Genomic DNA, 26,755 nt, shown 5'->3' with positions numbered 1-26,755 from the left:
CATGGCGTGGTCGTTTGTCCGGCGCGGCATGCAGCTTGTCTAACAGGACAATACACGTCCGATGCTCCTCTCTCATCAATACTCGCATCGCCCTGATGAGCCGCTCACCCACGCGGGAAAAAAAGCGCGATGGCTATCGATCGACGGAACTTCCTTTTCTCGACGCATCGCGCCAATTATACTGACGAATAAACAAGATGGTCAATTTTCGGACCCTAACGAGCTCCGTTTATCTGTCTATATATTGATTGATGGAGCGTCTAGATTATACGAGTGTAATTACCGTAATTGCGCGCGCCGACAATGGGAATACTGTGATAAATAGAAGTCGGTTGCGAAATGGTTAATTGAAATAAGAGAAATGGAGTAGATATAGAAATTCTTAACAGTTTAGATATCGATTAGACAATGGGGGATAATAATTATAATTATAATTTATTATTCTCTCCGAAAATGCAAATTTTTATAGCACGAAATATATAATATGCCCGACATAACATAACGATACCAGCTTTGTCCCTTATCTACGATGTCGCCAGGAAGCGACTGTCAAGCATTCTGAATGTCAGAGCAATTGGTACTAATCTCATTTGAGTTTAACTAGTAAGTGTCCTCGTCTTTTATCCCTTTGTCTGCCACGGAGATAAGTGCCATTCACGGCGCCAGTTTCATTCGCGGTATGATCGATCGACTGGATCAGGCAATGAGACCCCCCCCCCTCTCCCCCCACTTCCATTCAATATGCACACAAAACCACTCTGGTCGGTACGATGATACGTAGGCAGAATAAAGTATCGTGACGTGGCTGGTCCTTGAGTCAATACGAAGTTGAGATCTCTTAATAGTCTGTATTAAAAACTGATTGCATCCCCCGCCATTCAACTTCACTTGATTGAACAAAGTTTATATCTACATGTATAAACAGCTTCATGATTTTTTATTGAATAATTTAAAAAGCGATTTTTCTATATTTTCTTTATTATATTGTTTTAAATCATAAAAATGTCAGCAAAAGAATTTTTTTACATTATATGAATTTTTCTTACTCACAGTGATAAAAATTGAGAAGTATTGTTTCCTTCAAAAATGATAACTTAAAAAATTAAATTTTTCAGAAAAGGAAGAAACCTATTTTCAACTTAACAGAAAATTATTGATAACCAATCAAATGATTATTGACAAAAAGTTTATACTCTTAGAAACATGATCATTTTTGTCATTTTTGTTAAAATATGTCCTTTTTAAGTTGTATCGGTTTTGTTATCCTACAAGATTACTATAACAAATTTGGAATAATTTTCAAAAGCTTTCAAAAGTGATATACATAACTCGCTCGAAATATTATCAATAGTTCACATTTATGTATCTTGATCAGCTAAATTCAAAAGAAAACAATTTCTTCGTTAATCTTCAATTATCAAAACTATCTTAATTCTAAATATTCTCTGTAGAAAATTCTTTCTTTTATTTTAAAAAACAATAACTTAAAATGTGATATTCTCGTAGAAGGTATTATGATCTCTTGGAAAACCTTAAGAATGATACAATTAGTTTATTTGGCGGATGAATTTTGAAGTTAAGTTAGTTAATGAATTTAGAAGTTAAGTTTTAATCATTGACTAATTATTTAACTCATTTAATTATTTAACTCATTCATGATAATTCTTTTGAAGGGATCGATATATGATTTATATTATTTATCAGTAGAATTGAGATTTTAAAGATCATCTTAAAGTATAGAAATTTTATTTTGACAAAGTAATTAACTTTTCATGTTGTATTATATCTAAATAATTTAAATCTTGTTACTTGGGGAGCCGCCACTTCGTCGACATGTATGTGCAAAAGGGATTTTGCCGCCTCTATTTTTATTTATCAATCTTTTAAATATAAGCTATTTTTTTAAAATAATTTTTAAATATTTTTAAAAAAGACAGTTTTTCATTTTTATCCTAGAATGTTACAATTTTTCCTAGAGCGAAAATGTAAAACATGAAAATTTTTGTTATTAAAGTTAATAAAGCAATTAGTAACTTTTCACGTTTCCCTAAAATATCAGTACATGATCAGTATCTTGATGCTAAATGAGTTGTATATACTGAAAGATTTTAGTAGTGTCGAGAAATAAATAGCTACTCCTATTTAACTTATGATTTCAAATTTTATGACAGATTTTGTGTTCGGAAGAAATTATTAAATCCGACAGAAGCGAACACACGCAATTGATATTACAATTGGAATAAGAAATTGATTTTTAAAACTTAATTTTACGCCCTCCTTGTTAATGCACTTTTGTGGACAATTTGCACATCTACTTATTACTTGCGTTTATTTCTTTAGAACTGGAATGTGCTTCTTTTCCTTATTAGAAATAGTTGCGCGATATGTATTTATGCTATTAACGTGCAATACGCGTGCTCGCAGAATGAATTGTTTCATGTGATTCGTGCTTGTGTTATTTAATTGTCACTTACAATTAGCGTGAAATATGAATCGGTCGATAAACGATGTGGAAATGTTCCGATATGCAAGACGAAGTATGTACATACGTAGCACATAACAGGCGTGCCGTATCTCTCTCGAACCGTGCCAAGCATTGCCCGATCGATCAGAGCTGGCTAATAAACGATCAAATCGTGACACGGCGAATGTTTAGAAATTTTATGGTGCGTCTTGTGATGGGTACATACTGGGTGCTTTCCAACTGCAATATCCCTAGACACTTTCGTGCACACGGCGACACAAGTTGGAACGTTGCGTTCCAAATGTCCATTATTGTCGACACAACGCTACATATCTGTACTCACTCGAGGGCTATGTAAGCTTGGTTTTCAATTACATGTTACTAACTGCGGCGGCTATAAATAAGATTGGGAGACGTTGAGTGGCCGGCACTTTTACTTCTTTTTTATTTAGTACAGATGGAAAAAGCTATATTATTAATCTAATTCTATCCGAAACGAATCTCAACCATGCACAGTATACACATTCTGTTCCAATTGAATTGTGCACAATGATACACTTTGTGCATTCCTGTGTACGTTTGTATTAAGATGTGTTAAGAAATTGGAAAGCACTCACTGTCGCAGGATGATCGATATTCATTCGTAGACCGATTATTAATCTCTCAATCAAAATTTTCATTTTTTTTTCTTATAACAACGATTCATATATTTAAGGGAATTTTGAAATCGTCTGTATTACCGACTCAATCATATGTTTGTATAACAAATTTTTTTTCTCTTTCACAGATTCGATAATCCTTTTTCAGGATTAAAGTATACGCAATATATGTCTGTGAGATGGAGTTTATGCCGAGAACAACTAAAAATTTCGAAAATTAATATATTTTTTACCATTTCTTACAAGGGAATGACGCAAGGTATTTTTTCTCGATTGCTTTGAATTTTTGTCAACAGATTAAGCATCGAAAAAAAATCGACACGGATTTTGCCATTTGTTCAGATAGTTTAAGAGATATTAAGCTATAAAATAATTGGTCTGACTACATTCTTAAGAGGATTCTGAAGTCGTCCTGTTTTACCATGATTACGTTTTAGGAGAAATCTTCGAATTGGCTTCACGGATTGCAAAATTTTTTTTATAGAATTAAAACGCATAAAAAAAGTCCCGGAGGAAAATAAAATAATTTATTTTTTCTGACACGTACAATTGTCATCTGAAGTTAACATTTGCTTGATTTAAGAGTTTTACATCTTGTAGAGTGAAAATAAGTGTGAGGCGGGATTCAGATTACTTGAATGAACAATACTGAGTTTGTGGAATTAAAATAAGCGCAGAAAAAAATATTTCTCCAAAAACAAAATTACGTGCTTTGCAAGGATTTACTTTCTTCCTCTTTTACAGATTCGAAAATCCTTTCTCAGGATTAAAGTATACACATTAATATGTGTCTGTGAGATGGAATTTATTTCGAGAACGAGAAAAAATTTCGAAATTGAAATCTCAAGAAAAATTTTTTGTCATTCTCAGCATAAACTCCACTTTAGATAAGATTATTAATGCGTAATAAATAGATTAAATTATTAATGCGTATACTTTAATTCTGGAAAAGAATTTTCGAATCCGTAAAAGAGGAAAAAAGTAATTGTTATAAAAATTGTGATTAGTTAATAGTACAGAGGGCTTTAGGATCCCCGCATGCTTTATAATAAGCATGTAGAAAATTCAAAAATATTTATAAACATTTTAGAAAAATTTAGAAACATTTAGAAACATTAGAAAGTGACATATTAACAGAATTAATATATAAGTTGTTTTTGGATAAAAAGTCCTTTAAAATTAATTCTTTGTGTTTTTCTGATTAAAAATGATATGAAAGACGTATTTTTTATATAGAAAATAAAATTATAAAATTTTAAAAAGTGTAAAAAAAAGTAAAAAAAGGTTGTATTGATCACTACTGAGATTTGATTAAGGCAATCTAGAATTTTAAGAGTGTCCGAGCAAAATACGCGTTGATTTTTTTTCGATGTCCAACCTACTGGCAAAAGTTCAGAGTGAGGAAAATACCTTGCTCGATCCCTTATTAGGGTAACATTGCGTCTCAAGCTGTCAAGACATGACAACATTTGCTTGATACGAAAGTTTTGCAACTTATACTTACGAAATAGTAATCCATAGACACGTGTTTGCACGAATAAATAATATCGAGTTCTTAGAATTAGACTTAACTTTATTGCAACGAATTTGCTATACGAAAATTAACACGAACGTGCGACTGCGTGATAAATTGCGTGAGATATTGTTGTGGTAGTATATAAAGATATGTCGATGCTCTCTCTCTCTCTCTCTCTCTCTCTCTTCTCTTTCTCTTCTTTCTCTCTTCTGGGGCGGGGGGAAGAACGGCGATCTCTGGTAACTTCGTTGGAGTTTGAGCTTCACTTTAGGATCCCCTAATAACTTTAATTATTATCCCAATTCTATATTGTACACGGTTTTTTTTAAATATTTTACTAATTATTATACTTAAAAGTCATGTATTAAAAGACGAAAATATTAAAAAATGAAAAATTTAATTTATTGTACTGAGTTTAGTTTGTTACATAAATCGTAAAAATTTTACTGAAAGATTTTGCTGAAAAATAGCAATATTACTTTTTAATATGTACTGAATCAGTAAAAAATTGTACTTTTAATACTTCAAATAAGTAATTAATTATTACCTTTCAATATTAAACTGATCAGTATTACATGTATCGATAAAATAAAATTTTAAAATACGGACAGATAAGAATAACTCCACACATTATGCTTTGCGTATTCTTGCAATTTTCTTGTATATTTTAATAATCTTTATAAGCTTATATATGTGTTCGAATGTTTCGGCTCACTTTGAGCCATCTTCAGCGAAGTAAAAAGTACATACATATTTAAGATCTCCATAAATGTATCTTGCTTTGTTTTTTTCTAACATGCAAAGCATCGAATTTCAAGGTTCAAACTTGTAATCTCAATTGATTGTTCAAATAAGCTATCTGCATTATTTTCGATAAATATAAAGATTACCTTATGATTTGACAATTGTCATCACAATCTTTTCGACTTATCGACAAATAATAATTTTATTAGATCTATATAAAGGAAATTGTCAAAAAATAATTACAAATAGCTATGGAATTTTTTTCAGAGACAAGGTCAACCACTGATTTCGACAATTTATTTTAATTTAGACATACAATTTAATCTAAATTTCTGTAAGAGTTACAACTCGATTCAATTGCTGTAGCGCAATCACTGTTAATCCCTTTTCCGTATAGAATTGGAAAAAAAAATATTTTAAAACTAACGTGGTTCTAATATTAACACATATAAAAAATAAGAGCATAAAAAACCACAGCACAAGTTATAGTTTGTGATATTTAATTATTATTACATTCATTAAAACATTAAACGTTTCGGCCACAATCTGGCCATCTTCAGTAATTCAATAATATTCTTAAAACGCAGAGTTACATCTAGTTGACATTAAATTCAACAGTCGAGAGTTGTAATTAATGATATAAGAAAACCTTCTTCCGAAATTTCTGTGGTCTCACGTCACCGTATGAATGAGATGCATGAATTAGATTGGGATAATATAAGAATTTTAGATAGAGAACAATCTTTAGCGAAAAGAAGAATTTCGGAAATGATACATATAAAAAAACAATCAAGTGGTATCAATAAGCAAAGTGACACGGAAGGTTTGCCTGAGGTTTATTTTCCTCTTCTAAAAAAGGATGTCTCTTTCTGTTAATAAACAATTCTAGAACTTTCTAAAAATTTTGACTCAGATATATAAACAGTGGTAAAATATATGATAGGACAAATAACAACACATAATGTCACGACAAAATTCTAACTGTGTAAAAGAAATATTCGAGATTCATCGTTTGGTTTTTTTTGCTGTAAAACAGGTAATGATTCTTTTTCTTTATATTCTGATTAGAAGATTTTAATATATATAATTTCATTTAGAATCAGGAAATTCTTGTTCTACACTTTTCTTGATATGACAATTGACCGTGTAACATTACTGCATGAAGCATCTTCACATACAAAAGAACATGTTTATTTAATTACAACTCTCGACTGTTGAATTTAATGTCAACTAGATGTAACTCTGCGTTTTAAGAATATTATTGAATTACTGAAGATGGCCAGATTGTGGCCGAAACGTTTAATGTTTTAATGAATGTAATAATAATTAAATATCACAAACTATAACTTGTGCTGTGGTTTTTTATGCTCTTATTTTTTATATGTGGAAAAAAAAAGTTTAGCTCTTATCTTCAATTAGCTGAATAAGTAGAACTAATCTCTAAATAGAACTAATGGCACAATGCACTTCCTGTTGGCGGCGCAGCTTCCACTGATGTCGTAGCGCGGTGCATCATAGAGCAATCCACGGCGATGTGCCGTTTCAAAGAGCCTCCTGCATCCATCGTTTTCCTTTTGGTACCGCCCTCAGAATCGCGATCGCCGCCGGCATTAATTACCGTCCATATCGAACGTGCCTCCCATCGCTCATCGTCGTTGGAGTAGTTAATCTTCTCTTCGATCTTGCGCGCGCACGGCTCGATTTCCCGCGGGGAGAATGACGCGTTGTTACCAGCGAAATTGCCGACCGGCTACCGAATTTTGTACATCCCAACATGACGAAAATTAACCTTTGCCCGATTAACGGCAACAATTTCGCAGAACTCGATACTCGGACTGTATTATCGAATCAACAATTATACAGATTGATAAAAATTGCAAGATGCGATATTGTATCATAAATATACCATCGGAAAAAAAAACAAAAATTAAAAAAAATATTTTGATGGGCACCAGAATGATGAGTGGAATGACTTTTTGTCACCCACTGCAGTTATTTGAACTAGATACTGAAAATTTCTTTCTTTTCTCTTACGCCACGATATTAAATCTCTCTTGATATTAATTTTCTTATTATATATGTATATATGTAGAGGAAAGATTCTGAGATAGACGCCTAATATGAGATAGTGGCGTTTCTGCTAAACTAATAGACGCTATCTATTGGTTTCCACCATGAATTTATTGTTCTTGGATTGAAAACTGTTTAGTAAAAAGTTCATTATTAAATCATGCCTGTAGTTATCTTAAAAAAAGAATGTGAGTATCTTCAAGTTTCATTGAGATGAGCCTTTAAACATTGTTTATTATTTAATAAAAATAAATACTTGGCAATAAATTCTTCATGTAGAGTAAGGTCGTACTAATAGAAAAATACGGGATATGTTGAATTGCTTAATTACAGAAGTTTGATTTTGATCGCAAAACCATAAGGCGTAGGAATCATATATATGCCCAGGGTATTTCTAATATGAAATAACCCATGCTCCCATATCATAGTGAAAATTGTTGTTAAAGTATAAATGTTATTGTACAATAATAAAAAGGAAAACCGGAATGAACCGTCGAGTGTCTATTTCTGCGATGCTTGACTTCAACTACCTGAAAAACGAGTTCTGGGTATAATGTATCGTATACTCATTTTTCGAGTATTCTGGCTGTGTTTGTTTGTATTTAAGAAATATTAAATAAAATTTTTTAGTTGCAATACTGATATACTTTGCGTTTTACTATCGATTTCTCATTAGGCATTTCATATTAGAAGCACAATTTTTTGACTTTGCGATTTGTTCACTTTTTACATTTTTTTAATTTACAAAAGAAATGAAATTTGAATTAAATTTTATGTAACATTATCTTAAAGCTTATTAAATTCCTTTCAAAATGACCTATTATTTTTTTAAATTCTGCCCATAGACTTCTAGCATTTACCCAAAATAAACTCGGTATCTCATAATAAGGGCCTTTTCTCTACATAATATGTATATATATTATATATACATATTATATAAAGGAATAAACGTTAAAACATAGTTTTCTCCGTCGACTATGTTTTAACATTTATTGGGATGCAAGTCGAGTCCAAGCATTCATGCGGCTTTCTCCTTTTTTCGGTGAAATATGATTCTTCGACATATATTTTATATATATATATATATATATATATATAAAATGACAGCGTGCACCTAGGTATACATTGCAACGTGTGCGAGTTTTAGCCGGTCGGCTTGCACAGTGCAGTGACCCTGCGTGTTGCGCCGCGCTGCACTGCACTGCGCTCGGTGCAACCGAGCGCACCGCCGTGTATCGCGTTGTGTATTCAGTACGGACGAGATTGCATTCGAAGAGGAGAGGCATCCTCTGTTTCGTGCCTCGAGACCGCAAAGATTAACGAGCGGTTCGCGGAAAATGGCGGCATAACCATTTGAGCGACTCTTTGTCTCTATTTTACGGTCCGAGCGGAACCATATGAATGCACGCGACATTGAGGTTGTGTTGATAATGTCGCTCGGTGAAGCGCAAGTATTCGATGGCACAAGTGGGAAGTAGCATCTCACGTGAGATTGTGACGATAATCAATTCTATCACAGCTGCTAAATGTGACAGAAGAACATTCGTTTGACTTTATCGGCTTAATTGTACTCCTTATATATATCGCAATTATTTTCAGTAATTTTTTTTAAAGATGTGTATAATTACAGATCTTTGTTAATCAAGTAAATTAATTGAAATAAAAGAGTTATTGTAATCCATGAAAGTATATCAAATCACATGGACAAGGTTGATGGATTCTTAAAGTTTAAATGAAAAGGTGCAGATAAGAAGTACACCGTGAGAAAAAAAGAAAGAAAGACTATTGTCCCGTTGGTTGCGCCGACGTCTTACTCAGGAAATGAAAAATTAGGTCACTTGTCCGCCAACGAGTGCATCTCATGTACCGGAAATTATGAAATAATTCTTGCGTCACGCGAACGGCGTTTTTCGTGTTTGCTGCGTCAGGAAGGAAGAATTGAGTTTGATTTATTTCATACGAAACGCGAAGAAAAAAATTTTGCAATGTCACATATACAAACGTTCTTATCTTTATACAAATTTAAGCAAAAATTATAGTATAGTGAAACAGGATCTTGTTGATAAAAAATGATATAATAGTTGCAAGTTTGAAGAGAATTATATCTATTTATGCTTACACCTCGTAACATTAGACTGTATTAAAACGAACATTCCGAAGAAAAACATTCTGTATACCGTTAAAGAAATATGATCAATGAATGAACTCGTAAATTAATTTTATTGCTTTACGATATGGAGAAACAACGTGCCGGATCCAATTGTTGTTCCAATAAGTTGATCCCTGCGAAAAAGCAGTCTGGTTAGTATAGTTAAATCATTTGCTAAATTACAAGAAGCAATTCCATTCAGCGATGGTATCAGGATTGATTCAGTTAAAGAGCACGCGAGAGAGGAAAACAGAAGAAAAAGATAGAAATGTACGTTATATAGCATTGTATAGCATTTTATTGCCAATCATAGAAAAGTTTATTAACAACCCAATTATGTATTAACTCTTATAATACACGTAATGGGGGTAAGTTTTCATCACTTTACAAGAGTATACAAAATGATTAAATATAATTTTTATCATTAATATATTTTAATATCATTAGAAAGTTTTTATACAATTGCGTATTAAAAAAATTATATATAAATGTTATAACTAATTATCTAGTATTATATATTTTTAATATTTCAAAGAAAAGAAAGACTCATAACACGAATGATCCAATCATGTGTACTAAGAGTTAATATGATTACTTGAATATATGAAGCTTAGAATGCAGACCGCATAATGAATATCTAGTGACAGTTATTCGAGACGATGGCTGACGCTATTTTCATAGTCCTTCTCTCTTCGTACGATCCTTCGTTATATTTTTGTGATCCTTCTCTCTCTTTCTCTCTAATTTTGTTTCTCTTGCAACGTGAAACAAGATACGTGAAAAAAGAATTAATTAAACACAGCATCATTACGGCGAACTATCGTGTGGTCTCACCGCAGACACTGCATAGATCGGAAAAATAGTTGCTTTTGATTGACAGAATTAGATTAGCTTTGATCGCACGCTATAATTTAATCCGATGTTTGCTGATCCGGTTCTTTTAGCAGCGAGAAATAGGGAAATCGCCGAGTCGTCTAATTAATATGTAGAAATTCATCACAGAATATTGCGTCATCGGAATATCCTTCTTTATCATGCAATTGTTTTCATGTAATTTTTTATATATTATGTTAATATAATAACTCTATATAAAATACGAACGATATAAAAGTTCAATGATAATAATACTACTAGACATCACTTTGGCTTTAAAGTAAGCAAGGTTGTTTCTGATAGATTTTAATACGCTTATTGCAAATCTGATCTCAAAAATGTATCACGTCAAGTTTTAGAAGTATTCTAATCTAAAAATGCGTAAAATAAAGTTTTCAGTTACGTTCAACGACTTAAAAAATGTCGAACAATTTTTTCTCAGCATCCACGTGAATATCACATTAAAGTATTAAGCCTCTATAATAGTCTCGCTTGGGCTGTATCTTATGTCGTGTAAGATTGGACGCGTTTAGCGTCATATGATGAATCATACGATTAGAAACAATATTCCTGCGACCTTGGCTATTCCGTGCGACTATTGTAGATAAAGCCTTATTCTTATACCCTTTTTAACGCATTTATCGCTATGATCCGACTTTTTTTCGCTAAGATAGAACAAATTGAATTTTTTTGTTTTTCAACGCAAAAGGATATATCTACGTGTAGAGAAAGGATCTATGCGTAGAGAAAGGACTACTAATTAGCTTGAAGAGCTTTAAGAAAAAAAATTCATTTAGGGATTATGCACTAAAAACTTGTCTATTATGATTTTATTAAAATTTGAAAAACACAATTTAAGATTCTTTCTACTACTTATAAGTAGGGCTTGGTAAAATCGTAATAAACGAATTTTTAATGCATAATCTTTAAATGAATCTTTTTTTTTTAAAGCTCTTCGGTATTTAGAAGTCTTTGTACTTTCTCTATATGTAAGTATACTCTTTCGTATTGAAAAACAAAAAAATTCAATTTTCTTTATCTCAGCGAAAAAGAGTCGAATTATAGTAATCAAATAAATACATATTAGTAAGAGTAAAAATAACACTTTAATGTGACATCCACGTGGATGCTAAAAAGAATTGTTAGATATTTTTTAGGTCATTAAAAATGGCTGAAAACTTTATTTTTCGCACCTTTAGGTTAGAATAGCTCAAAAACTTGACGTAATACGACATTTTCGGGGCCATATTTGTAATCAGCGCATCAAAATCTACTAGAAACAACTTTGTTTATTTTTTTAAAAAAAAGGTTGAAGTTTTGTCGATCAGTGATAAACGTTGAATTTATAGATCTATATTTTTAGTAAATGGAAATAGGATTTACTTTTTCTAATGTAGAAAAAATAAATAGTTAAATTGTTTGATATTTTGAAAGAATTATTTCTGTAATATTATGTAATTTCACTTTTTATCTAACTACCTGAAACTGACAAGTACTTAAGATGTCTGCTTTTGTGTGATATCGTACCACAATATTTGCTGTTCTGACATGAAAGTAAGGACGAAAAGTGAAACGATGTTGCTGTGTCTCGAAGCGACAGCGAAAACGAATAGAACGACCGTATCAGGACAACAATTTGCCACGACAGTTAATATCAAGCGAATCTTAAATACAACTGTCATTCAACGTCGCGTCAACAGCTCCATCGATGGAGCAATCCACTATCTTTGGACCACGAATCATTGAATAATTCATAATTTAGGAAGAGGAAGGGATTCGTTAAAGCCTTGAGCATCTTCAGTTTCCTGCTTAGCTCATTCTCATATAAAAAATGAAAGAGATAGAAGGAAGAAGAAAAAACAACAAAAAAATTCTCGCTCCGATGTGACACACAAAGGTACACCCGCTCCGAAGTAAACGTCGTCGTCGTGATACTCAAAGTTGTCTGACGGGTTTGCGCCAGTACCGGTTGCCTCTATCTCACGTTTTCGTTCTTAGGCGATTCGAGGACACACGTGAACCAAATTACGGTCATCCGTCTTTCGCTCTGACGAGCATCTTTTGCACATTGTCTGAATGTCCCGTCAGGAGTGTCAGGACAATTTGCGCAAACAGTTTTGTTTTTCAGAGTCGCGAGGTCATTTACACACGTATCTGTGTACATTCATTTTAGTCATATCTCGCAGCAAATGAATTAGTGTGACTAGGTAAATTAAGTATTTTTATGAGTGTTTTTATTACATATGTAGGTACATGGGTATATTTTATGGGTATATTATCTTTCGTTATCTTGTGTTAGAAATTATATTTATGTTCATTGCCATATCTATACATAAATTTTTACTTATTATTATAAAGTACATGTTATTTCTCAGAAGAAAGAAAATGCTAAGATATTCGTTTCATTCTGAATTCATCATGAATTGGTTCGCAAAAAACATCAAAAGCCAATGATAAATAGCTGAATATTGTAAAATAAAATCTGTATATTACATCAATTACGTTCACATATACCCTGCAATTTATATACACATGCTATACTTTAATCTGTAATGAGAATCTCTTATTTCGATCAAGATTGATATTAAAAAATATCAACCCAAATCTGCGATGCAATGTTAATTGAAACATTTAGGATTTCGTAACAATCACAAGCGGAAGATTGCGACTGTAGCAGAGACTGTCGTCTTTTTTCTTCGGGGCTAAGGGCCTATGTTCCTTGACCCTATATTCTGTTGCAAAGTTATCGGTTTGATCTAACTTTTCCAGTCGCGTCAGTTCTGTTCAGTTCTCTCGACTCTGGCAGTAGATTTGACAGAATCTTATTATATCTGTTATATCCTCATACTGTGTAGTTGTACAATTTGTATAATTTGACTTCTTTTAGGTTCTAATAAAATCTCTCACAGAAAAATCATTCACTATAATCCAAATCAAATCGCTCAATTTTTTTTATAACCAATTAAAAATGAAATTTTCGCAAACAAGCTTCAGAAATAAAAATTTGATTTTTATTGAGTTTTTAAATTTATTTGAGCTTATTTCAAAAGGTTTCTAATTTATTTGTGGCATACAATTAAAATTTTAGTTTAAAAAGTATTATAATTGATTAAAAAATATATCTAGTTTTTTTATTATTATTCTGCATATTATTATTATTCTTCATTATTATTCTGTAAGTAATAAAACTGTGTATATGTATATAAAATAATGAGATTATTTTTATATCTCTTTAATATATACACATATATAATAATTAATTCTAAATCTGTAAACGGTAATCAGAATTCTGATATTAATTACCTCTTGTTTATGTAACAATAAACTTTTTGTCATCACCGCATTCGAATTGTTCAAATTCTACATAATGTCTTTGCCAGTCATAAACTCCTGTTTCAACATTAACGAGATCCCTCCTTTACGTCATAATGCACGCATTCAATAAACTCTCGCACTCTGCGTCTCGTATTCAAGACTCAATTCATTCTAGTATGCGATCACAAAATGCATATAACGAAAACATAATTTCACAATAATTGATTATTCGGTTTTTTCATATAAAAAAGAAAAATGAAAAGAATAAGAATTTTACACAAAATATATAGACAAAATATATGGCTAAATTATACAAAAAGTTATGCAATTTAGATATAATATTAAAATAAAATGTAAAAAAATTTAAAATATTAATTATAATTTACAAGATTATATATGTGAAAAACATAACTTATAGAATCAGTACCTTAAACGGTGGATCTTAAGTGCATGATTCTAATTTATATACTAAGACTACATATATAATTTTTTAAAATGCACGCCAAAATGACTTTTCGGTCTTGAAACGCACACTCTATTTAATTACCGCAGTAATATCACGAGATAAATTGATTAGCAATTTTATGCTTTTTCGCATCTTAGAAACGATCTAAATAATGCTAAGTGACATATTAAAATTTGTAAATAATTAATTCTTATTGTAAAAAATATTATCTCTAAATCTTATCCGGGAGTCAAACTCTCTCGTGCATTCCATACGAACGTCCTAAGCCTTCAGACTACCGAAGCCTTGATAATATTCTTCGCAATAATTAGCATATGAAGGAACAACACCTATTTAAGCGACATAAGTGAACAATATTATATCTTAAAAAAATTAATTTTTATTGAATTTAATTTATTTAAATTTCTCTAACAGTTGACGTTTTCTCAAACCACATGACATGATAAATATTATTAGGTAATTATAAAAATTATAGGAATACTAATTTTATTTCATTTCAAGATGTGTACTATTATATTGAATAAATATTGATGAAATCTGATTCATGAAATGTTTTTTCATACTCTCGCTGCCAAGTAATTTAGAAAAATTAATAGGATAGCAGGATTCTGGCAGAGGAATATATGTCACTCTTTCTGCAGGAATGTGTGATGTCTTGATAATCGAGAATTCCTTTCGCATTTGGACAAGTCTCGATTCTGAGAAACGAGTATGCATCTCGAGAGCGAGAGAGAGAGAGAGAGAGAGAGAGAGAGAGAAATTCTGCAATGTTGTTAAAACATTATTTGTATTCTTTTTATTTGTGTTCAGCAGAAAGTTGAATTTATTTTACGGTAAAAGTGAAAGTCATAGCAAACAATTGTAGTTACGTTGAAATATCCGTAATTACCATTACTGTCCCTACGATCACTCGTAAAAAACAATAATGAAAAGGCACACGTTGCATTGATTCTTATACAATGTGTAATAAATTTCTGTTTTATTCCTTTAAGATATATTTAAGATATGTGTATTTACACATATCTACAACTTACAACTTTTTTATTCCTTTGAGAAGATTTTGTAAGCTCTTTTTTTTTCTTTTTTATGCTATTTCGATTCAATTGAAGATGATTAAAGAAATCATGAAGCATTACCAATATGAAATTCAGAATGCTTCTAAACGCAATGGACATTTGATTCCGAGAAAATTTCTCGAGTTTTATTGATTACAATTGCGCTATCATATCGGTTTTTCAGAACAATCGGGTCCCCTATTTTCTCCAGCGAGAGGAGTCAGGTGCGAGCTCAGCGAGTAGGTAATCTCGGTAGTCGTAGATCGGCCAAGTTGCACCCTTATCGGTGTTATAAAACGGCGGAAATTTATTGGGCCAGTTAATACAAGCGTGCACACGCGGGTCTGATAGTGAATGGTGGCGATCTTCGGGATCCAGTGGGATCCGGCGCGGCGGCGGGATACTCATCGTTCTCGTCGTTATTTCTTTTCGTGAGCTCCGTCGGGCTTTGCAGGACCTGTACGAGGACTGGTCCGCGATCTACCGTAACCGCATTCCGCCTTACCTCACCTTGCCTCTCACACAATCCTCTCAACCTCCCTTGTGCTTCACTGACTGCTTTCTCTCCTTCTTCCTTCCCCTGCTCCTTATTCTTTTTCCCTCTCCTTCCTTCTGCCTCCAATCCTTACGCTGCTTTTATTCAGTCTTTCTCTCCTCCTCGTCAGGCTCGTTTCCTCTCTTTGTTCCTCTACTGTTTTGTCATTCTTCCTTAGGGACATTTTTTCAATTTCTTATTCAACGATAACTGTCTAAATTATAATATTATTTCAATTTTTCACTTGTTGCTTCATCGATTATTACGAAGATTAACTGAATATTAATAAATTTTTCCGTTTATATCAGTAAACTAAAATAAATTTTTGTAATCTTCTTAATTTTAATAGTATTGAGTAATAACAAAATCGAGTTTTAAAGAAATAACAAGTGCATAACTTTTTATTGTAAAGTTTATGTATTAAGCATAGCTATAATCGGCATGTATATTTTAAGCAAACATTAATGACACAATCAGTATTTCTTATATATATATATATATATATATATATACACATCATAAATTATAGAGAAACACATCTCCGAGCTTATTTTCTGGAGTAATATAAATATTATGCCTAATAATTGAAAATATAATAGAAAAACACAAGCAATAGGAACAGGGAATAACTGATGTAAATCTATCAAAAACTATGTATACCAATACAATATACGTTTCTAATAGATTGAAATTTGTTATTATTCCCTGTTTCTATTGTCTGCACTTTTCAGTTGTGTCTCAGATTTTATTTAGAAAAATGATGTCTTTCTTTCAACTCTCTTTTTCTTTCTTAATCGTTTCGTCTTCTCTCTCTCTCTCTCTCTCTCTCTCTCTCTCCATCCCTCCCTCCCTCCCTCCCTCCCTCCCTCCCTCCCTCCCTCCCTCCCTCCCTCCCTCCCTCCCCCCTTTCTCTTTTTTGATGAACATGACGAATAAAAGAAGGCTCAATTTGAAAACACATATCCGGCGGGCTTCACGCGTAAATTTGTTTTTTGCTCGCAATTATACAAAGTTTTCAACCTGTCGCGAGTCTGTGTCTTTGCTACTCGATTGCAAAATCCTGGTCTAGATACGTATGTACATATGTCATCTGTCAGAAGCCCCGTGGACACGATGGGCCAAAGCGAAGAGAAAATAAGAGAAGAGAGATAAGCAAACTCGATTGGTATTCTCGAATACAAGCATTAAGTAACGATCGGGTTTCCACTTCCCTGCAGGTTTGCTTTCTGAAGATTCCGGACTTTTTCGTCGAAAAGATTGAGCGAACGATCTCTCTCGTACCGGATCTTATGACGCTGGTATGAATCATAATTAGAGATCTGATAGATCGTGTCTGTCGATTGTCAATATCGGTTCTGCCACAACATAATTATACATGTATCGACGTATACAATTAGCGCGGTATGACGACAGTGAGATGCATTTGAAGTTGACGTAATGATAAGTAATCGTTTACAGCTATTACATTTTCAATTATTATTATAGTAAATTTTTTCCTGTATAACAATTATGTTACTCGTTAAGATCATCGCGTAATACATCATCTCATATGTCATGGTATTCCACCTTATACCCACTTCGATCCGAGATACCATCTACGCCGATTTATCATCGATACACATCAATACTTATGCGCGCATCACAGCCTCCATATGCCGAATTTGCAAAGAGACGAATCATACATGAAACTTCTTTAAGACTTTAATCAGATTATAGAGAAATGTAATCTACGTTTATCATAAAAATTAACGATGAAAATTAGTCTTCATGGTAAATTTAGATTTTTCTATTTTCAAAATTTTAGAGACAAGTTTACGTGCGATTTGTGATTTTTAATAGAAATCTAGAATCAGTGGCCTAGTTTCCACCGAGAGTTTAAACCGGATCAAAATGTAAGAACCAATCAACTACAGTCAAGTATTCCCCTGTTACTGTCGAATGACAGGGAATGCTCAACTGTAGTTGATTGGTTATTACATTCTGATCTGGTTTAAACCCTCGATGGAAACTAGGCCACAGTGATACAATATTACGAATATTGTTTATCTAAAATCTAGATCTTTTTTATTCAGAGAGATTTGCAAAGATCACACGTAGACTGTCTTTAAAGTTCTGAAAGTAGTCGATCTATGAGAGATACAATATAAAGAGATACAATTTTATTTTGATGAAAACGCGGATGAAAACGAACTTGTATTGTACGAGTATAGTAACAGTACCTAGTAATGGGAGGATGGGTGAAACCATATATTAATCTTCATATGTGAATCATATCTGAATCTAGTCAAAGGATCATCTAAATCTAAAATGCTTCTGTGACTTCCGCTAAGTCAGTATGGATTACGAAATTATTTATATACAAGTACATAGGATGCAGGATTTGAACTTGTGACCAATTCGTCACGAATCCGTCGCTTTCATGCGAAGCCACACAACATTCCTTGTATCGTATAAATACGGGTCTAAAATTACCTAAATCTTCGAAAAGATTAATCAAATTTTTTTTTATTTTGAGATCAATAATCATTCGTAATGCAACCAACGTTGGTCAAAATTCAAATTCGCGAGAAATGTGGCATATGCGGAAGGTCTAGGAAGTCCAGAACTAATCCTAGGCATTCTTGACGAAGAGGCTAATCCAAGCTCAATTTACTCGCGCTCTCAAAAGAAGCAACCATGAATTATGTGCTTTCTTGACATCTTGGTTTGAGCCCCGACTTACGAAGAGGAGACCGGAGCAACCGGTAAGCCGTCTATCGGTCCCTCTGAAGGGCCGCGCAAGCGGCCCTTCGGGGCACTTTACACAGAGCCGAGGCTCATCGGCTACAACGGACCTCCCACGGGCCGACCGGGTCTTCACCATCGAGAATCTGTCTGCTCCCTCCGTCTTCCTCTTAGCTATCTCTTTCTTTTTCTTCCTTTTCTTTGTCGTCTTCTTGCCCACCTCTATCGGAGGTTCTCCCTCCCTCCATCCCTCCCTCCCTCCCTCCCTCTCTCCCTCCCCCTCTCTCTCTCTCTCTCTCTTTCTCTCTCTTTCTCTCTCTCTCTCTCTCTCTCTCTCTCTTTCTCTCTCTCTCTCTCTCGTGCGCGCTGCCCTCCTTTGGTCTGTCTCGCGCCGATCTCTCGATTCGTCGAACCGCTCGCTTCGTGCTACCCGATCAACGATTCCACGCTTTCGCTGGCGTTGAGCCGAGAGAGATCCACCGGATGTTGCGAAACCTCAGTTGTGACTCTCGCGCAGACAAAGCTAGACAGTTGAGAATGCACTCTGGATTCGGATAAACATTAATGGAAAATATTTAAAAAATATTAATATATATGTTTGTTTTTTCACCTAGCTCCTCGTTAATATTTTTTTATTTTATTACAAAAAATAACTCGTTAGATTCAAATTAAATATACGTAAGAAAGATATTATAATCTTTTTCTCATGATCTTTTTCACATATTCTTAATTTGAATCTTATGAGTTATTTTTGTTTATTTCCTCAATCAATTCGGAGTCAATTTCTTTTTTGAGAAGTCATTTTCAATATTGAACATTTTATGACCAATATCTTACAACTATACATAAAGTCAAAAATTTATTAAATAATAATGCATATAATTTGCATATAATTTTCTGTTCGACAAAGAGAGAAATCGTCAGTATAGGTATATAGACCTTAATTTTGAAAACGATACTCACTTTTCAGAACTTTATCTCGCAACAGAAAATACCGATCGTGTATTTCTTACAAATAAATTCTACCTCATGTTGAAATTGAATGCAATGAAGCGGTTCTATTACTTCCTGGACCTCATACGTCGCTGCCAAACTACTATTGTAATTAGCTCATGCCGGCCGCGGTGAATCGTGCTGATTTGTGAGAAACGATTGCGAATAGCTTGAAGCCTATTATTCGCGAGATTGGGATGCGTGCGCGCGCGGGACGCGATGCTTACTCAGGTGTACGACTATTACGAACACGACTATGCCTACCCGCTCATATTTCTATTCTCATGACCAAGCAACCTGTGCAGCCGGCCTTGACTCGTAACTCGCTCTCTTCTGGCGTCTGTAAAAAATCTCCAGAGTCCGACCCTCTTTTACTAACAGCCATGACGCGTTAGTTTAATGCCGCTCACTGCGCATTTATCGAGACGAGAGCTCGGCTCTACAAATGCGCATTTACTTTGAAATATATGCGAGCATATTTTCCGCCAACGTGCAATCCCAATCTCTAGTTTTATAATTGAAATGATGTTTATTATTATTTTATTTTATTTGTTTTATTTCGCGCGAGAACGAAAATGTCAGTTTCACTGTTATCATATACTGTTATCATACTAATAATTGTTGATATATATATATATATACATATATATATATATAATTTTTAACTTTTAAATAAATAAATCACAACATCTCACGCATCTAATTATTTTAAAAACCTTGGAAAAGGAAAATAAAAAATATTTCTCAGAAATCTTAATTCGTTCGTTATTTTTCGATTCCTCTATCTCATAAGTCTTTAGATATGTGAATTTAACTGTATACACATTATTAAAAAATATAACTATAAAAAAATTAATTTTTTTAGAGTGTTCTGAGCAGCCGTTACTTATTTAAATGTAATTATAAAGAATTGTGAATGATAAAATAAGAAAGGGTACAGTGATTGACCACTTAAATGCTGAAATTTAATATAATCACTGTAATCTGTAATTACTATTGAAATTATTTGAAATTTGAATTTGATGCAAAGTGAACGTTAAGTAAAGTTCAAAAAATATGTTAAATACAAAAAACTTTGAATAAGACCATGTTTTTTATTTTTTTCAACAGTAGAAATTTTTATTCAGAAAATGATAGTTATTGACCATAAGTTTGACAGTTATTGAACAGAAAAATGACAGTGATTGACCATAGATATGAAAATTATCAAAATAAAGGAAAAAAATTCAGAAAATAAAAAGGAGATAAATTTAATAAAATGTTAAAAATTTTTAAAGAAATTTTCATTAATATTTTCTTTTATCCGTTGATTTTTACGAATGGCATCATTAAATGCCTCTTGAACGTATTTCATACGACTTACTTTATTCTATCTTCCTTTTTCAATGTCAAAATAATTTTTATATATGTAGATATATATTGAGGAAAATAGTATAATTGTGCATATCGGGTAATGCGTATTTTGGTTTAGTACATTTTTCATAAATGGAGCCGTTACTGTGGTGAAATTCCTAGGCTAGAAATTCTTTTCAGATCATAAGTTATATAATTTGAAAATTTAATTAACAGCAAAAGTGACAAAAGATGAAATTGTGCTCATGGACAATTCAAAGTTTTCTTTCAATGAAAAGCACTATTTGCGAAGAATTGGAAAGATATGGAAAGATATGGAATTCTGGCTAGTCAATAAATTAAAAGTAACATGATATCAATATTGTAATTTCGTATCCACAATATAAATGTAATATTATACATGCATGGTGTTACATAACATTATAGAGTGCGAAATTATAACATTGATATTATGTTATTTTGAGTTTGTATTGACTGAGTGATTTCAATGCTGCCTGTGTTTTATATGGATTCAAAAGAATGCAATGGAGCTAATAACATTGAGAATTACATATGCGATTTTGTTTAAATAATTAATTTTTCCAATTTTTATATTATTTTTTCAAAGTTTGTATTAATTTGTATTAATTTTGGTATAAACGTTGCAATAATACATATTTCCATTTTCTCATTAATAATTCATAAAACATTTTCCATGAAGTATTTATTTTATTAATTTTATATTAATTTCTTACGATTTTTGCTTTGCGCATAATTACCTGACGTGTGAAAAATTTATTCGCTTTTTTTACTTTTTGTCACGTTTGTAATGTTGTCAAATACAATGTTATCAAATGAATAATTGTTCAATATGAGAATACATATCGATAGAAGAATGTTTATAATTTCCGTGTTTATATTGAAGTTTCAGTTTCAAAAAATCACATCGCAACAATGAATTCCCCTTAAGGGGATCCTAAAGTCATCTGTATTACCGACTAAATCATATAATTTTTTTACAACAAATACTTTTTTCTCTTTCACAGATTCGAATTTTTACAGATCCTTTTTTAGGATTAAAGTACACGCATTAATACGTGTCTCTAAGGTGGAGTTTATGCAGAGAACGATCAAAAATTTCGAAATTGATATATTTTTTACTATTTCTTACAAGTAGTGTAATGGCGTCTTAAGCTATCAAATCGTGACATTTATTTGATACAAAAATTTTGCAACCTGTACTTACAAAATAGTAATCCACAAACACGTAGTTTGCGAACAAATAACGTCCTTAGATAGTTCTTAGAATTAGATTTATCGTGACGAATTTATTATACGAAAATTGACACAAGTATGCGATTGCGTGCATCATAGATTGTGTGAGATATTGCTGTGATACACTAGTATATAAAGATATTCGTATATCGATGCGCTAAAAAAACAGTGATCTTTGATGACTTCGTCTGAGTTCGAGCTTCACTTTAGAATCCCCTTAAATGCGCTTAATTCCCTCACTTTCCCCTACTACTTTTTACGAAAATGTAGCAAAATCATTTCATTACTTAGCTGAGATCTATTTACTGATTATCTTATCATTTTGATCTTGAATGGCATCGCCAAGGTCAGGTCACATCGATTTTTTTTTTATTGGAACACCTTATTTTTGATTCCAGAATTTAATAGCTGTTGTCAAGAGCTTTTCAAAACACTACAATAAGTTATTTTTCATAAAGTACTTTTCGAATTATAAGGTTTGAAAGTTACAGTACCATCGTCATTAGTATTACATAAGGTTATCTAAATAACGAAATGTTCTAAAACATGATCCTGAACAATATTCAAAAGGTTTAAACAGGTCGATCGGACACCTTACGTAATGTTAATGCCGGCGGTACTGTATCTTTCAAGTGTTATAATTCGAAAAATAACTTTATTGTAGTGTTTTGGAAAGCTCTCAACATCAGCTATTAAATTCTGGAATAAAAAATAGGAAATATATTTCATTAAAAAAAAATTGATGTGATCTTGATCTGATCTTGGCGACGCCACCTAAGATCATCAAATTGATAAGATCAGTAAATAGATCTTTTTAAATCCTATAACTTTTGTCTGAAACATTTTTCTGTAAAACTTATATTTTCCGAGATATTCAGGTGTCTCGATCTTTTTGAGACACCCTGTAAATGACATTATAACTGATTCACATTTAGTTCTAGGATCTTATTGTGGATCATGATGCAATTTTAATACATTCATTTTTATTTTAAATTAGTGACAATTAAAAATCAATGATAATTAAAAAATATTAATGAAAATTAAACGTTTAGCAATAAAAAACGGTTAAATTATGAATAGTAATACTAATACTTTTTGCATATAAACATGTATACTATTTTTTATTCTATTTCGAATCTTAAATTAAATAATCTTTTCGGGATGGCATCATTCGTAAAATTTAACAAGTTTTTATAATAATAAACATTTTTATAATTTACGCAATAAAAATATCATTGATTAAATAATATCCGCGGATACATTTAATCAACTAAATATAACATTGATTTTTTCCATGAAATCTAATGCTATATCTACTATAAAAGCTATAAGGCAATTATGATATTACACTTTGAATGAATTTTTAGATACATACATTAGTTAACCTTGCACATTTAATTAGTTAATGATATCAATAAAATGTGTAGCGTTGTTTCTAATAAATTAAATTCAATTGACACTTGAGGAAGAGATAAAACAAATGCTAAAGAATCTTGTGAATGTTCTGTTTAATGGAAAATTCTACAATTATTTAAATATGAAAAGTAACTAGTGCCTGATCCACATCTAATGCTCTTACCCTAAATTAAAAAAAAAACTGTATGCTGAAAAAGAGCTTTGGTTCCAGTCTTGATTGTTCGCGCGTACGATGAGATTGCAGAACATTACAGAGGAGGATCGATTCCTCGTTCGTCCGCGCAGAAAGTTGTACCGGCTGTGTAGGTATATGTGCATCAGCTTCCGAGGTTACAGACGGTTAGTAAGAAATACTCCATGGACGATTGTATCGAATCGGACTGCAGCTTGGCAGAACACTGGCATCTTTCTCGCTCGCGGTCCGCATGTACACGCATCGCTCTGTTTATATACTATGGCATAAATGCCCGGAGCAGTCGTGCGATATTACTATCTTGTTTTGTAATGAACCGTTAACATAACTATTAATACCGAAGTATTCCAGAAGCAATTTGGAGCAAAGAAGTCAAAGAATTGATTGAGCAAAGATATAGAGTTCGCTTTGCAACTTTTACAAAATTTTTAAATTCTACGTTAAAATCAAATTATCAATGTTTGTAAGTTAAAATCGTAAAATTTTATTTTTTTTTAAATTTACTAATTTGAAATTAAATATATATATGATTTTTGTCTTACGTATGGAAATTTAATAATTTTAAGATTGTAAAAAAAATGTTTTTATTTCTCTCTGTGTATAAACACAAATTTTAATAAATTGAAATTATCAATTTATAAAATTGTAATTGACTTGAGATAATAAAATTGCAAGTTTACGAACTATTAGTTTTCTAAGCGGAGCTTTACGAAATGAATCGTATTCTAGAATAGCCTTTTCATCAGAGGCAAATCGAGCATGTGAATCGAGCATAAATGTTATTAGACAATATTAAATACAGTGAGTTTGGGGTTAGGGATAAAATTCTAATGGGGAATACGGACCCTATCGCGTGTCAGACCGGTAGTGATTATTTCTTCATGGTATTGTGCAAAACAAAAGGCGAACAATGGCGAAAACAATGAAGAAAACGTAAAAAACATGCGATAATCATAGCACTGCAAAACGTATGTACATGTGTTATGCGCTGTCAGACCAAAAGATTGATTTAAAAAAGTCAGCAATTAAGGTTCCTTCCAAATAATGGAACTAATTGTCCATGAGCGTGGAAGTTTACGGGACTTCATTGTTCGACGATCACGTTGTTGGTAAAAATAGAAATCAAACGTTATGACACATTCGTCGCTCAATGTTCGTATGTTATGTGCCGGAATACAGTGAGTCTGCATGATTTGTACATAAGCGAAACTTTCAGTATAAAATGGTTAATATATTTTAAATTTCCTTCTGATATGTAAGAATATGAAATATCACAGAATACCATAAAATTAAAATTAAGAAATTGCTGAATAATAAATATATGTATGTGTAAATACAAATAATAATGATCAAAATCATTTTAGACGCAGTTTTGTGTTAAATTAAAGAAAGACATATCCAGCTTTATGCATCCATTGCAACTGATATGTATTATAATTTAGTAACTACTCATTTTAATTTATAATTATAGTATTTTTCTTTACAAATAAATTATTACTTTATAATTAATGTGTTATGAGATTGCCTCCTCATGTCTCTGAACATGTAATTGAAAACGTTAGGAAGGACCTTGTTGTTGAGAGATTAAAGCCCCGGCTTCATCACGGAAGAAACCGTTTCTGAAAACAACCGGAAACATCGAATCAAGCGTGCCCCTCGAACGCGGGTGGCACGAGTTAGATTTTTTACTGATTTCACGCCTGGGGTCTGCGTGCGCTACACTGCAAGAAACCATGAATGGAACATATTTATGGTTAAGAGATATGTCAGCGGCATGATATTCGCCCATATATAATCAGTAAAAAATGTGTTAGAAGTTAAAATGTCACATTATAGAACATCTGTAAAGAAAAAAGTATGTGATCGTGAGCGCCTCTTAAATTCGACGTGAGACGCGAGATATTCTTTTTTTCCTAATTAGTACCTAAATCTTTCTCTATAAAACTTTTTCTTTCTTCCTTTTATAGAATTTTCTTCTTATCTTCCTTCATGGAATTTTTTCTTATTTATCTTTCTTATTTCTTTTTAAAAATATTTTTTAGAAAAGACTTCATTTTTTTTAGAAAATTGTATATATTTACCTACATGTATTTACCTACATGTATACTAATCCTTAAAAAATCTAATTTCTAGAAAAATCTAATACTGGCCAATTTAATAACGTACTGAAAGATAGTAATAAATTACTTATTTTTAAATATTAAAATCACTGTTATTTAGTGCTTTTAGTACTCTAAACAAGCAATTAATTACAGTAATAAATTGGCCAATATTAGTAGTATTCTGTAAGGAATGCGATATTATAATCGTCAATTATCTGTCTTTAATAAGGTACATAAATCTAAAATAGACCTTTTAGTTTTATATTTAATTAGCACTATTATACTATATATGGGATATTTGAATATAAAATTTAGGTTTATGTTTTTTATACTTTTATAATTATTATCTATAAAAAATCACATATCCGAAAGAGGTTTAATGATACACCAAGAGAAGACATTATCTCAAAAGAAATTTATCGGGATATTATCGTTACGTGCAATGTATCAGGATCGAAATTAAACAAACATGCAACTCTATATGTAATAGTTTCATTGCAATCTCTTGGGCAACAAGGCGATCATTAAAGCCTGGTATTCTCTTCGTATTATAGCGGAATCGGATATCTGTACTTTTGCGGCGAGGACGGAGCATTTTCACGTCACGAATAAACCATCGACGGGACTGTTCACGACGGACACGAGACCGAAGGCCCTAAGGGAATTGTACGAGCTCGCTGCTATAGTCGCCGTACGAAGTTTGGATTCCTTGAGGAGGGATGGCAGCTCGATGGATATGTTCCTTTGCACACCGGTCCTCGGTAAAAGAAGACGGGACCATAGCCTCGACATCGAGTCTAGAGTCGTAAGTACATTCCTCTCTCTTTCTCCATGAAAATATCAGGAATGTTCCTCTCTGATTAATATTTTTCTC

At 32.3% G+C, this 26,755-nt stretch overlaps 1 protein-coding gene and 1 long non-coding RNA gene across 2 annotated transcripts in view; both read left to right on the top strand.

The window, feature by feature from the left end:
* gukh (NHS actin remodeling regulator GUK-holder) overlaps positions 1 to 26,755 on the top strand; it is a 132,649-nt gene that overhangs the window by 61,939 nt on the left and 43,955 nt on the right. Inside the window, exon 2 of the mRNA XM_087409880.1 lies at positions 26,436 to 26,686. Coding sequence (XP_087266006.1) covers positions 26,436 to 26,686 — 251 coding nt within the window. The remainder of the gene's footprint in view (positions 1 to 26,435; positions 26,687 to 26,755) is intronic.
* Positions 1,693 to 13,389, top strand: LOC147908497 (uncharacterized). Its single transcript, XR_015546247.1, has 2 exons — positions 1,693 to 6,419; positions 6,481 to 13,389. It is a non-coding gene; the product is annotated as an uncharacterized LOC147908497 (long non-coding RNA).

The sequence above is a fragment of the Acromyrmex echinatior genome, chromosome 9 (assembly GCF_024713525.1).
Source record: "Acromyrmex echinatior isolate Ae372 chromosome 9, ASM2471352v2, whole genome shotgun sequence".
NCBI lineage: Eukaryota > Metazoa > Arthropoda > Insecta > Hymenoptera > Formicidae > Acromyrmex > Acromyrmex echinatior.
The sequence above is the reverse complement of the archived record's forward strand: the minus strand, read 5'-3'. Positions and strand labels throughout refer to the sequence as shown.